This window comes from Garra rufa, chromosome 7, assembly GCF_049309525.1.
Source record: "Garra rufa chromosome 7, GarRuf1.0, whole genome shotgun sequence".
In the NCBI taxonomy this organism is placed as follows: domain Eukaryota; kingdom Metazoa; phylum Chordata; class Actinopteri; order Cypriniformes; family Cyprinidae; genus Garra; species Garra rufa.
Window position 1 is genome coordinate 7,272,275 of NC_133367.1, and position 14,457 is coordinate 7,286,731.

Here is a 14,457-nt window from a genome sequence, read left to right on the forward strand (position 1 = left end):
GGGGGAGGGGCTGTGGAATGCACCGGTGACGTCACCGCTGCAGGAGGGATCCTGTCCAATGGTGACATCATCCTCGGGACACAAGCTCCGCCCACAACATATCAGGCCTGCAGAAGAAACGAGAGAAGATTGCGATTCAAACTCACAGTATCTGAACACTCACACGTTTATCAGAGCAAACCGAGTGTCCACACACTATATAAGAGGATCTGGTTTAAGGCTCAAAGTTGTTGGTGAATCATGATCTGGCATCAGCTCTCGAGTATACGGCTTACCTGTTTGTTTTACTGTGTGTAATCAGTGATTAACTAGTGTTTATCTGCTCTGGCATACGTGCATCTGATAAACCTTCAGTGAGGAGCTCCTCTGAGGAGCGCTTGAGGTAAAAGTACAAACGAACGCCACCATACTAATTCTGAAGAGTCAATGCTTCCTAGGCGTCAACATCATTTGTTGTACAGAAAATAGTAAGCAACGCCACTGAAAAAGGGTTAGAGATACGTTGTTTAATCAATGACTCACTATTAAACTAGAGAATGAGAATCCTGACGCGAACGCGCGTTTCCAGCTGCAGAGACTCAGGATACAGCGCCATCTTGTGGACACACTGCAGAAAGACGCTCAAAAACACAGATTCAGTCATTGACAGAAAACCATTATAGAACCGTAAAAGATCCTACCATAGAACTTCAAAACCACGAACAAAATCCAAAGATTAAATGCTGAGAAACGTGTGAATTTGACATGAGCGCGGGAAACACGAGTCACGTGATTTCAAAATTACCTCAGAGAATAACGGCCGTGTTGCGACTAAAGGAAGCCAGCGATTTTTAGTTTTATCTTATAAAAATAGATTTTAAACAGACATAATGACCAGAAGTTTCTTTTGTCATCTTTAGGGGTATAATAACAGGCTTTTCGACACAAGGATTCGTGAGTTGTTGAAAGTATGGTAAATGTTAAATACAATAAAGTAAATAATTCAAAAAAAACACTAGTCGGATTAAACACGTACTAAAAAGATTTATTATTTTAAATTGTTTACCTGCAATTCATGTAGCCATTAACCGACACTGGAGAACCGCGAACATGCTAATGTTTTTAAGTGTAATTATTGTAGTATTAGCTTAAACTCTGAGGTAAAACTAGATGAAAACAGGGTTCAACTGACCAACATGTTCATTATAAAGATTTAAAATTACAATAAATGATTGATTTTCAAATAAAAACTAAACAAAACACCGCTACTGAAATATCAGCTGATCAAAGCGTTTCAGTATCCTAATTTAACATATGAATAATATTTCAAACCACATAAACTATATTTAATAGATTTTCACTTTATACAGAACCGTATATACTATAAACTATATATACATTTAAATTACATAAATGTTAAACACCATACGAATTAAACAAATCATATAAATTATACAAATTGCATAAACCTAACCTAATGTAAACTACAGTTCTATAAACTTAAAACTATACAAACTATAAACTATATAAACTAGACAAACTACATGAACAAAAATGTAATAAACTTAAAATTACATGAAATATACAAACTATAACCTAAACTACATAATTATAGAGACTCTGAATTAAACACATTATTTAAACAGTACAAACTATGTAATTAAACAAATTCTACATAAACCTAACAATAACCTATATAAACTACACTTATATAAATCAAATTATATAAACTTAAAACTACATAAAGTATACTAACTTAGTTACTAAAATATTAGCTGATCAAAACGTTTCAGAATCCTAATTTAACATTTAAATGAACTCAAGACAGACATGAACTTATTTGACTTGTGTCTTTATTTGTTTTCTGAAGCAGCGCTAATAAATACAGACACACTGAAGCCAGTCGGTAAAAACTTTATTAATAAACTGCATGTTAAAAATACAAAGAGTCTTTCCAGTGTTACATGAGAAATAAGACACGCCGGTGAGGTAAAACCGTCCTTCACGTGATCCTCTTCAACTACATTTGAAGAGTCAGTTCAAGTTCAGGCATCAGTAATACGTGCCACATCCTGAGAGATCTGAGCGGGAACGTTCTCTCCCGCTCCAGGTAAATCAATGTGCGTACAGCAGCGCCCGCTGTCTCAGGACGTCCCATAGGAGCATACTGAGGACCGTATGAGGAGCCAGACGCACAAACACTGGCGTCATTCCTTTATACAGGCCCATGATTCCCTCAGTGGCACAAACCTTCATCAGACAGTCCACAAACCCGCTGTACAGACGGCCCTGAGAGAGATTCGACTTTAATGCACACTGCGTATTGCTGTATTTAATCTCATGTAGTGAGTTCGTGTGTGTGTGTTTACCCTTTTAAACTCGTCCACCGGTTGGTTGTACAGGCGCGTGCTGATGACGTCAAACGGCGTCATGGTAACGGTGACGGCGACCCCGCTGATCATGGCGGCAGTGAGCGCGGTCAGCCAGCTGAGGGGGGCGAACCACTGCAAACACAATCGCAAACTTCACAAACCAGTCTCACCAGGACTGCATTCCATTCTCACACGACTGCGCTCATGTACATATGAACGTGTGCTGACCTGTGCGCGTGCGACCCAGTCCTTAGCCGAGCTGAATGTGGCCAGTTGAGCCGCTGACCCCACCGTGACCCTCGGGACGGCCCCGTTCACCCCCCGCCACAGACCCGTCACGCCCTCACGCCGGTAGATGGACACGAACGCACTCGACACGCCCTGGACAACACAAACACTCAATCAATCACACAGCAGATACAAGACAATATACTCAAATAACACACGCAAGTATACTCACGAAACTCAAGTATACTCAGATAATAAACTCAAATATACTCACGAAACTCAAGTATACTCAGATAATAAACTCAAAAATACTCACGAAACTCAAGTATACTCAGATAATAAACTCAAATATACTCACGAAACTCAAGTATACTCAGATAATAAACTCAAAAATACTCACGAAACTCAAGTATACTCAGATAATAAACTCAAAAATACTCACGAAACTCAAGTATACTCAGATAATAAACTCAAAAATACTCACGAAACTCAAGTATACTCAGATAATAAACTCAAATATACTCACTAAACTCAAGTATACTCAGATAATAAACTCAAAAATACTCACGAAACTCAAGTATACTCAGATAATAAACTCAAAAATACTCACGAAACTCAAGTATACTCAGATAATAAACTCAAAAATACTCACGAAATTCAAGTATACTCAGATAATAAACTCAAAAATACTCACGAAACTCAAGTATACTCAGATAATAAACTCAAATATACTCACGAAACTCAAGTATACTCAGATAATAAACTCAAATATACTCACGAAACTCAAGTATACTCATATAATAAACTCAAATATACTCACGAAACTCAAGTATACTCAAATAACACACGCAAGTATACTCACGAAACTCAAGTATACTCAGATAATAAACTCAAATATACTCACGAAACTCAAGTATACTCAAATAACACACGCAAGTATACTCACGAAACTCAAGTATACTCAGATAATAAACTCAAATATACTCACGAAACTCAAGTATACTCAGATAATAAACTCAAATATACTCACGAAACTCAAGTATACTCAGATAACAAACTCAAATATACTCACGAAACTCAAGTATACTCAGATAATAAACTCAAAAATACTCACGAAACTCAAGTATACTCAGATAATAAACTCAAATATACTCACGAAACTCAAGTATACTCAGATAATAAACTCAAAAATACTCACGAAACTCAAGTATACTCAGATAATAAACTCAAATATACTCACGAAACTCAAGTATACTCAGATAATAAACTCAAATATACTCACGAAACTCAAGTATACTCAGATAATAAACTCAAATATACTCACGAAACTCAAGTATACTCAGATAATAAACTCAAAAATACTCACGAAACTCAAGTATACTCAGATAATAAACTCAAATATACTCACGAAACTCAAGTATACTCAGATAATAAACTCAAAAATACTCACGAAACTCAAGTATACTCAGATAATAAACTCAAAAATACTCACGAAACTCAAGTATACTCAGATAATAAACTCAAATATACTCACGAAACTCAAGTATACTCAGATAATAAACTCAAATATACTCACGAAACTCAAGTATACTCAGATAATAAACTCAAAAATACTCACGAAACTCAAGTATACTCAGATAATAAACTCAAATATACTCACGAAACTCAAGTATACTCAGATAATAAACTCAAATATACTCACGAAACTCAAGTATACTCAGATAATAAACTCAAATATACTCACGAAACTCAAGTATACTCAGATAATAAACTCAAAAATACTCACGAAACTCAAGTATACTCAGATAATAAACTCAAATATACTCACGAAACTCAAGTATACTCAGATAATAAACTCAAAAATACTCACGAAACTCAAGTATACTCAGATAATAAACTCAAATATACTCACGAAACTCAAGTATACTCAGATAATAAACTCAAATATACTCACGAAACTCAAGTATACTCAGATAATAAACTCAAATATACTCACGAAACTCAAGTATACTCAGATAATAAACTCAAAAATACTCACGAAACTCAAGTATACTCAGATAATAAACTCAAATATACTCACGAAACTCAAGTATACTCAGATAATAAACTCAAAAATACTCACGAAACTCAAGTATACTCAGATAATAAACTCAAAAATACTCACGAAACTCAAGTATACTCAGATAATAAACTCAAATATACTCACGAAACTCAAGTATACTCAGATAATAAACTCAAATATACTCACGAAACTCAAGTATACTCAGATAATAAACTCAAATATACTCACGAAACTCAAGTATACTCAGATAATAAACTCAAAAATACTCACGAAACTCAAGTATACTCAGATAATAAACTCAAATATACTCACGAAACTCAAGTATACTCAGATAATAAACTCAAAAATACTCACGAAACTCAAGTATACTCAGATAATAAACTCAAAAATACTCACAAAACTCAAGTATACTCAGATAATAAACTCAAAAATACTCACGAAACTCAAGTATACTCAGATAATAAACTCAAATATACTCACGAAACTCAAGTATACTCAGATAATAAACTCAAATATACTCACGAAACTCAAGTATACTCAGATAATAAACTCAAAAATACTCACGAAACTCAAGTATACTCAAATAAACTCAAAAATACTCACGAAACTCAAGTATACTCAGATAATAAACTCAAATATACTCACGAAACTCAAGTATACTCAGATAATAAACTCAAAAATACTCACAAAACTCAAGTATACTCAGATAATAAACTCAAAAATACTCACGAAACTCAAGTATACTCAGATAATAAACTCAAATATACTCACGAAACTCAAGTATACTCAGATAATAAACTCAAATATACTCACGAAACTCAAGTATACTCAGATAATAAACTCAAAAATACTCACAAAACTCAAGTATACTCAGATAATAAACTCAAAAATACTCACAAAACTCAAGTATACTCAGATAATAAACTCAAATATACTCACGAAACTCAAGTATACTCAGATAATAAACTCAAATATACTCACGAAACTCAAGTATACTCAGATAATAAACTCAAATATACTCACGAAACTCAAGTATACTCAGATAATAAACTCAAAAATACTCACGAAACTCAAGTATACTCAGATAATAAACTCAAAAATACTCACAAAACTCAAGTATACTCAGATAATAAACTCAAAAATACTCACGAAACTCAAGTATACTCAGATAATAAACTCAAATATACTCACGAAACTCAAGTATACTCAGATAATAAACTCAAATATACTCACGAAACTCAAGTATACTCAGATAATAAACTCAAAAATACTCAAAACTCAAGTATACTCAGATAATAAACTCAAAAATACTCACAAAACTCAAGTATACTCAGATAATAAACTCAAATATACTCACGAAACTCAAGTATACTCAGATAATAAACTCAAATATACTCACGAAACTCAAGTATACTCAGATAATAAACTCAAATATACTCACAAAACTCAAGTATACTCAGATAATAAACTCAAAAATACTCACAAAACTCAAGTATACTCAGATAATAAACTCAAAAATACTCACAAAACTCAAGTATACTCAGATAATAAACTCAAATATACTCACGAAACTCAAGTATACTCAGATAATAAACTCAAATATACTCACGAAACTCAAGTATACTCAGATAATAAACTCAAATATACTCACGAAACTCAAGTATACTCAGATAATAAACTCAAAAATACTCACAAAACTCAAGTATACTCAGATAATAAACTCAAATATACTCACGAAACTCAAGTATACTCAGATAATAAACTCAAAAATACTCACAAAACTCAAGTATACTCAGATAATAAACTCAAAAATACTCACAAAACTCAAGTATACTCAGATAATAAACTCAAATATACTCACGAAACTCAAGTATACTCAGATAATAAACTCAAATATACTCACAAAACTCAAGTATACTCAGATAATAAACTCAAATATACTCACAAAACTCAAGTATACTCAGATAATAAACTCAAATATACTCACGAAACTCAAGTATACTCAGATAATAAACTCAAATATACTCACGAAACTCAAGTATACTCAGATAATAAACTCAAATATACTCACGAAACTCAAGTATACTCAGATAATAAACTCAAAAATACTCACGAAACTCAAGTATACTCAGATAATAAACTCAAATATACTCACGAAACTCAAGTATACTCAGATAATAAACTCAAAAATACTCACGAAACTCAAGTATACTCAGATAATAAACTCAAAAATACTCACGAAACTCAAGTATACTCAGATAATAAACTCAAATATACTCACGAAACTCAAGTATACTCAGATAATAAACTCAAATATACTCACGAAACTCAAGTATACTCAGATAATAAACTCAAATATACTCACGAAACTCAAGTATACTCAGATAATAAACTCAAATATACTCACGAAACTCAAGTATACTCAGATAATAAACTCAAATATACTCACGAAACTCAAGTATACTCAGATAATAAACTCAAAAATACTCACGAAACTCAAGTATACTCAGATAATAAACTCAAAAATACTCACAAAACTCAAGTATACTCAGATAATAAACTCAAAAATACTCACGAAACTCAAGTATACTCAGATAATAAACTCAAATATACTCACGAAACTCAAGTATACTCAGATAATAAACTCAAAAATACTCACGAAACTCAAGTATACTCAAATAAACTCAAAAATACTCACGAAACTCAAGTATACTCAGATAATAAACTCAAATATACTCACGAAACTCAAGTATACTCAGATAATAAACTCAAAAATACTCACAAAACTCAAGTATACTCAGATAATAAACTCAAAAATACTCACGAAACTCAAGTATACTCAGATAATAAACTCAAATATACTCACGAAACTCAAGTATACTCAGATAATAAACTCAAATATACTCACGAAACTCAAGTATACTCAGATAATAAACTCAAAAATACTCACAAAACTCAAGTATACTCAGATAATAAACTCAAAAATACTCACAAAACTCAAGTATACTCAGATAATAAACTCAAATATACTCACGAAACTCAAGTATACTCAGATAATAAACTCAAATATACTCACGAAACTCAAGTATACTCAGATAATAAACTCAAATATACTCACGAAACTCAAGTATACTCAGATAATAAACTCAAAAATACTCACGAAACTCAAGTATACTCAGATAATAAACTCAAAAATACTCACAAAACTCAAGTATACTCAGATAATAAACTCAAAAATACTCACGAAACTCAAGTATACTCAGATAATAAACTCAAATATACTCACGAAACTCAAGTATACTCAGATAATAAACTCAAATATACTCACGAAACTCAAGTATACTCAGATAATAAACTCAAAAATACTCAAAACTCAAGTATACTCAGATAATAAACTCAAAAATACTCACAAAACTCAAGTATACTCAGATAATAAACTCAAATATACTCACGAAACTCAAGTATACTCAGATAATAAACTCAAATATACTCACGAAACTCAAGTATACTCAGATAATAAACTCAAATATACTCACAAAACTCAAGTATACTCAGATAATAAACTCAAAAATACTCACAAAACTCAAGTATACTCAGATAATAAACTCAAAAATACTCACAAAACTCAAGTATACTCAGATAATAAACTCAAATATACTCACGAAACTCAAGTATACTCAGATAATAAACTCAAATATACTCACGAAACTCAAGTATACTCAGATAATAAACTCAAATATACTCACGAAACTCAAGTATACTCAGATAATAAACTCAAAAATACTCACAAAACTCAAGTATACTCAGATAATAAACTCAAATATACTCACGAAACTCAAGTATACTCAGATAATAAACTCAAAAATACTCACAAAACTCAAGTATACTCAGATAATAAACTCAAAAATACTCACAAAACTCAAGTATACTCAGATAATAAACTCAAATATACTCACGAAACTCAAGTATACTCAGATAATAAACTCAAATATACTCACAAAACTCAAGTATACTCAGATAATAAACTCAAATATACTCACGAAACTCAACTATACTCATACCATACATTCAAATAAACAATAAACTCAAACATACTCATAGATTCAAATATACTCATGAAACTCAAGTATACTCATACTATACACTCAACTATACTCATATAATAAACTCAAATATACCAAGACAATACACTCAAATAAACAATAAACTCACACATACTCATAATAGATTCAAATATACTCATATATGCTCATACTATACACTCAAATATACTCAAAATGATACTCAAATATACTTAAAAAATAAACTCAAATAGACTCGAAATGATACACTCTATATACTTAAACAATACACTCAAATATAATCTAAAATTACACTCAAATATTCTCAAGTATACCCAAACAATAAACTCAAATTTACTCATGCAATAAACACAAATATACTCAAAAAGATACACTCGAACATACTCAAACAATACACTTGAATATACTTGGACAATACTCAAACAATATACAACTCAAATATACTTGAACTGAAAAAATTCTACACTCAGATATACTCAAATGTGGTCAATATGTTCAAAAAATGTTAATCAACTCAAGTAAACTCAAATAATGAAATAAAATATATACTTCAATATACTACAACCCAAATAAACTCAAACTCAACTATAATAATAAAATCAAATATAATGAAATAAACTTAAATATAACCAAATTTATTACACGGCTCTTTGGAATGCTTGATTCTGATTGGTCAGTTGAGACATTTGCAGGTTCGTTCTTTTCAAATAATCACCGCTCCAAAGTAATAACGCATAGCCGGTACTACTTGTATGTTTAAAATCCCTCCGTGCCAACAAAGATTACCGTTTGGCGCCATCTTGTGACAAACACTGGACAACCACAATTAACAATGGAAAATTTGGACATTAATCTATTTAAATTGTCTTACTAACGTACGTAGTTTGAATGTTAGTCACGTGGTACTATATCGTTTCGCGGAAGGATAAAAATGTTAATTTAAAACAAATATGCCAATAAAAGGTTTCAAATTCATATTCATGTCCAGTTTTTTTCCTTATGTGGCAAGTAGCCGTGTAATAAGCGGGATAATGTACAGGCAGCCGGTAGTTATCGCAGAAATAAGCCCCTTCAGTGTGATACAAGATCCTCCGCGTCGCGTCCTGATCACACTGTCGGGGCTTATTTCTGCGATAACTACCGGCTGCCTGTACATTATCCCTTACATATCTAAATGAAGTCAAAAGCATTCAAATACACTCAAACATATTCATATCAACTTGGATACACATATGAACTCAAATATACTACAATAAATGCAAATATATCTGAATAAAGTAAACTACGTTAAACCAGCTCTAATTGTAGTTGTTTTACTAGTGGATGCAGGACACTATAGTTGATTTATGTGAGTGAGGATAACAAAAAACAGTAAACTGACATATTATACCCACACATTCTTCTTACAGTGGACTAACAGTAGGGTAAACACTGGGACCAAAAATTACTCTTTAACTTCAACCACTTTAACCATGTTTTGCTGAAGCATTTTTTTATTTGCAAATGCAGCCTTTGTACACCACAAACTGACCAAAATGAAGCATTGATAGTTGTTTAAATATTGTAACACTAACAATTATTGGTTGATTGTAATCCATTACATATCTTTCTATCAAAGGTATCTGACATTTTCTAAACTGTGATAATGTGAGAAATGGTCAAAGTGTCTGAATAAATGTTGGTTTGACTTCTATAGGGCTGGATGTGTGCAGGAGCTCTTGCAGATGAGAGATGTTTGTCCAGCTGAAGAAACTGATATCAGTGAATATCAGAATCACTGACTCATCAAGAGGATGTCAGACTGAACATTAGCTGATAAACATCCACTCAGAGTTCATGTGAAGTTGTGTGCTGCACACTGATTGGGACAATGAGAGGTGTGTCCACACACACACACACACACACACACACACACACACACACACAGACACAGACACACACACACAGACACACACACACACACACACACACACACACACACACACACACACACACACACACAGACACACACACACAGACAGACACACACACACACACACACACACACACACACACACACACACACACACAGACACAGACACACACACACACACACACACACACACACAGACACAGACACAGACACACACACACACACACACACACACACACACACACACAGACACACACACACACACACACACACACACACACACACACACACAGATACACACACACACACACACACACACACACACACACACACTCACACACACTGTGCTTACAGGCCAGGTCACATATTTTGGGTGGGTGCTGGAAAATAAGAGTGAATTAGAGGTGAATCACATGACTGTGTACCTGATGGTTGTGCTGGTGTCCCACTGCGATGGCGGCCACCGTCTGCGACTGCAGGTGCGTCTTCACCTGATGGACAAACAGACATGAGTGAGGCATTGACAGGAACACGCCACATTTACATAACGCTCCTGTAAACAGCCATGTCGCAGACACACGTGTCTACAGTGCATTTCAGCGCAGTCGTAAATACCGGTCCTCTGCCGTTGTGATATTTGAGCCTGTCTCCGGCTGTCTTACTGTCAACACTCAGACTGTGGGTCAGCAGTGACTGAAACCGACAACAACTCCTGTTACTGCTACCACTGTTCCTGAAAACTAGTCTCTTAAATACAGTCAACAACCAGGAATCCTGACCTACAGAATCCAACGCTGTTGATCTGCATCACACTACATTATAAAAATGTGGCATTTCGCAGCACCGCTCGTGTTATGACCTCACACTAGGTTTCCATCACAGATTTGCAATATTTTAGAAAAGTATTGCGAAATGACAGCGTTTCCATTAACCGACTAAAACGTAATTTAAGTCATGGCAACGGATTTTTGTGGGACTTAGGCTATATTTAATTGAATGTGACCTGTAAATGTGAAAAAAAAACAAAAAAAAAAACATTTCCATTGCATTTTGCAAAATATTCCTTTTTCAAATTGCCTCAAAAACCACCTCGTGAGCGTAAAAACGTTTTTGAGATATATGGGAGTTTTCGCGCAAGTGATGCGTTTCCATTAGGCCTGTTTTCAATTTTCAATTTCATTTTGCGTAATTTAAGAATATTTCAGTTTATTGTGTGAGTATATTTAAGTGTACTGTATGAGTATATTTGAGGTAATGGAAACGCTGCTAGTGTGTGGTGACTTTTCTGAAACGTATAATCAACGCTAAAAGCCATGCTGTGACATGTTGTTGTTTTATTGGTCTCAAACATACTCAAATTCAAACACACTCAAACAATAAAGGCAAACATACTCAAATATACTTAAATCTACTCAAACATACTCAAATTCAAATATACTCTTACAGTAAACAAGCATACTCAAATATATTCATACACTACACTCAAATACTCTCAAATATAATCAAATAATAAACTCAAACATAACTCAAATTCAAACACACTCAAACAATAAAGGCAAACATACTCAAATTAAAATACACTCAAATGTACTCACAATAAACAAGCATACTCAAATATACTCAAAAAAACCTCAAATACACTCAAATATAATCAAATAAACTCAAACATACTCAAATATACTCAAAAAAACCTCAAATACACTCATATATAATCAAATAAACTCAAACATACTCAAATTCAAATACACTCATACACTAAAGGCAAACATACTCAAATATACTAAAATCAAATATACTTAAATCTACTCAAACATACTCAAATTCAAATATACTCTTGCAGTAAACAAGCATACTCAAATATATTCATACACAACACTCAAATATACTAAAATATACTCATACAATAAACAAAAAAATAATCTAACTCAAATATACTAAGACAATACACTCAAATATAATCAAATAATAAACTCAAACATACTTAAATATACTCAAACATGCTCAAATTCAAATCCACTCACACAATAAACGCAAACATACTCAATTATACTAAAAATCAAATACAGTAGTCAACATTCGAAGTGGATCTAAACCTTTCATCAAATTTGTCCTAAAACCAAAAAGAATACCCATTCTTATCTTAGGACAACTTTTGATTAACTTTTTTCATCCACTTCGAAAGTTGACTACTGTATACTTAAATCTACTCAAACATACTCAAATTCAAATATACTCTTACAACTAAACAAGCATAATCAAACATACTCAAATACACTCAGACAATACACTCAAATATACTCAATAAACTCAAATATACCAAGACAACACACTCATAGTAATCTATATATACTCAAACTCAAATATACTCAAATACACTCATACTCGAATATACTCATGCCATACACTTAAATATATTCATACACTACACTCAAATATAATCAAATAATAAATGCAAATACACTTAAACATACTCAGACATACTCAAATTCAAATACACTCAACTCAAGCATACTCATATATACTCGAATACTCAGTTTGTGTGTTTATAATTCTGCTAAAATCATTGTATTGGTCACATATGATGTGAACAGGTGTAGTGTATTACCAGATACGCCGGCGAGGCGATAAATGCTCCCAGGGCTCCCGCCGCAGCTCCTGCGATCAGACTGCCGCCCGGTGCGTCCGTGAGTCCCGCGGCCTCCGTGTAGGAGTAGAAGCCCAGCCGCACCCCGTTCATCAGGCCCTGGTACAGCAGCGCCGCCGTCAGCCCCTTCTGCAGGCCCCGGAGCCCGTCCGTGCGGCCCACCACCCACAGCGCCTGCAGCACCCCGCGGTAGTGTCTCTGGTAGGAGCCGCGGGCCTGGAGCTCGCCCTGCAGCTGCAGACGGGTCTTCACCACCTCCAGCGGGTTAGTGACCACGCATGCCCCGCAGCACGCCAGCGCGCCCAGACTGAAGTCCAGCGGGGGCCACAGGGCCCGAGGGGTGTGCGAGGGGCCGACGGGTGTGACTGAGGGCTGACGGGTGAACGGGGAGTTTAGGAGCCGCATGACTGGCCCGTATGGATGCAGGAAACACACGTCACCCTCCGTTGACCCCACTGTGTGTCATGTGTGATACAGTAGATCTGTGGGTGTGTGTGTGTGTGTGTGTGTGTGTTATCTCAATGTATTCATGAGTGTAACATTATACTCTATTATCATATTTCAGAACCATTAGTGTTTCTGAAGTCCAGGATTCAGATCTGAAACAAGTCAGAAGTTACTGTCATCATCATTTGGCATCAACAAAATTAGGTTTTAATCCAAAAACAAACTCTGTCATACACTACTGAACATGCTGATTGGACAGAATGTTATACAGTAATCTGCTTAGGTTTATGACATTTCATTCATAGCATTTGTTTTAATCCCCTACGTGTTTGATTTATGCATTAAATACGCTAAATACAAAAAAATAAGTTAAACTCATAAACTCTGAATGACCTCACACAGGTATTTAGTGTGTATAAACGCGTCTTACCGAGTCTGATCGCGCTGTGTTTGTGATTCACTCTCTCTGGTAAACACCGAGCGCTTGAGTCAACGCCCCGCCCACTGCCCCTCCGCGACCAATCACCGCGAGGCAGCTGCTCCACCTCACTGCCTCCCCAGCGGACAGCCAATCAGGTCGGAGCACCGCAGCCGGAATTCAAATGGGTTAAAGGTGAATAATGAGGGTAAATCGTGTCGAAAGTCCCGTGGCAGATCTGAAACTCGCATTCTTCAGTCAAAACATGAACAAACAGACAATGAATGACACGAACCACTGATGGTAGGAGGTA

The 14,457-nt window shown here is 34.5% G+C and overlaps 1 protein-coding gene across 1 annotated transcript; it reads right to left on the bottom strand.

Annotated features, from left to right (window-relative positions):
* Positions 1 to 1,814: 1,814 nt before the first annotated feature.
* On the bottom strand, positions 1,815 to 14,193 carry slc25a34 (solute carrier family 25 member 34). Its single transcript, XM_073844708.1, has 6 exons — positions 14,157 to 14,193; positions 13,241 to 13,878; positions 11,061 to 11,126; positions 2,580 to 2,732; positions 2,349 to 2,483; positions 1,815 to 2,268 (listed from the first exon to the last, which is right to left on the bottom strand). The coding sequence occupies exons 2-6, from the start codon at positions 13,682 to 13,684 to the stop codon at positions 2,095 to 2,097; spliced, it is 972 nt and encodes a 323-aa protein (XP_073700809.1). The 5' UTR covers positions 13,685 to 13,878; positions 14,157 to 14,193; the 3' UTR covers positions 1,815 to 2,094.
* Positions 14,194 to 14,457: the final 264 nt, after the last annotated feature.

Bases quoted from the DNA above. Each gene is read 5' to 3' on its own strand.
- slc25a34 (XM_073844708.1), bottom strand. From the start codon at position 13,684: ATGCGGCTCCTAAACTCCCCGTTCACCCGTCAGCCCTCAGTCACACCC. The intron at 2,733-11,060 runs GTACACAGTCAT...TGTGTTGTCCAG, and splicing joins GACACCAGCACAACCATCAG to GGCGTGTCGAGTGCGTTCGT. The intron at 2,269-2,348 runs GTAAACACACAC...AATCTCTCTCAG, and splicing joins CGGTGGACGAGTTTAAAAGG to GGCCGTCTGTACAGCGGGTT.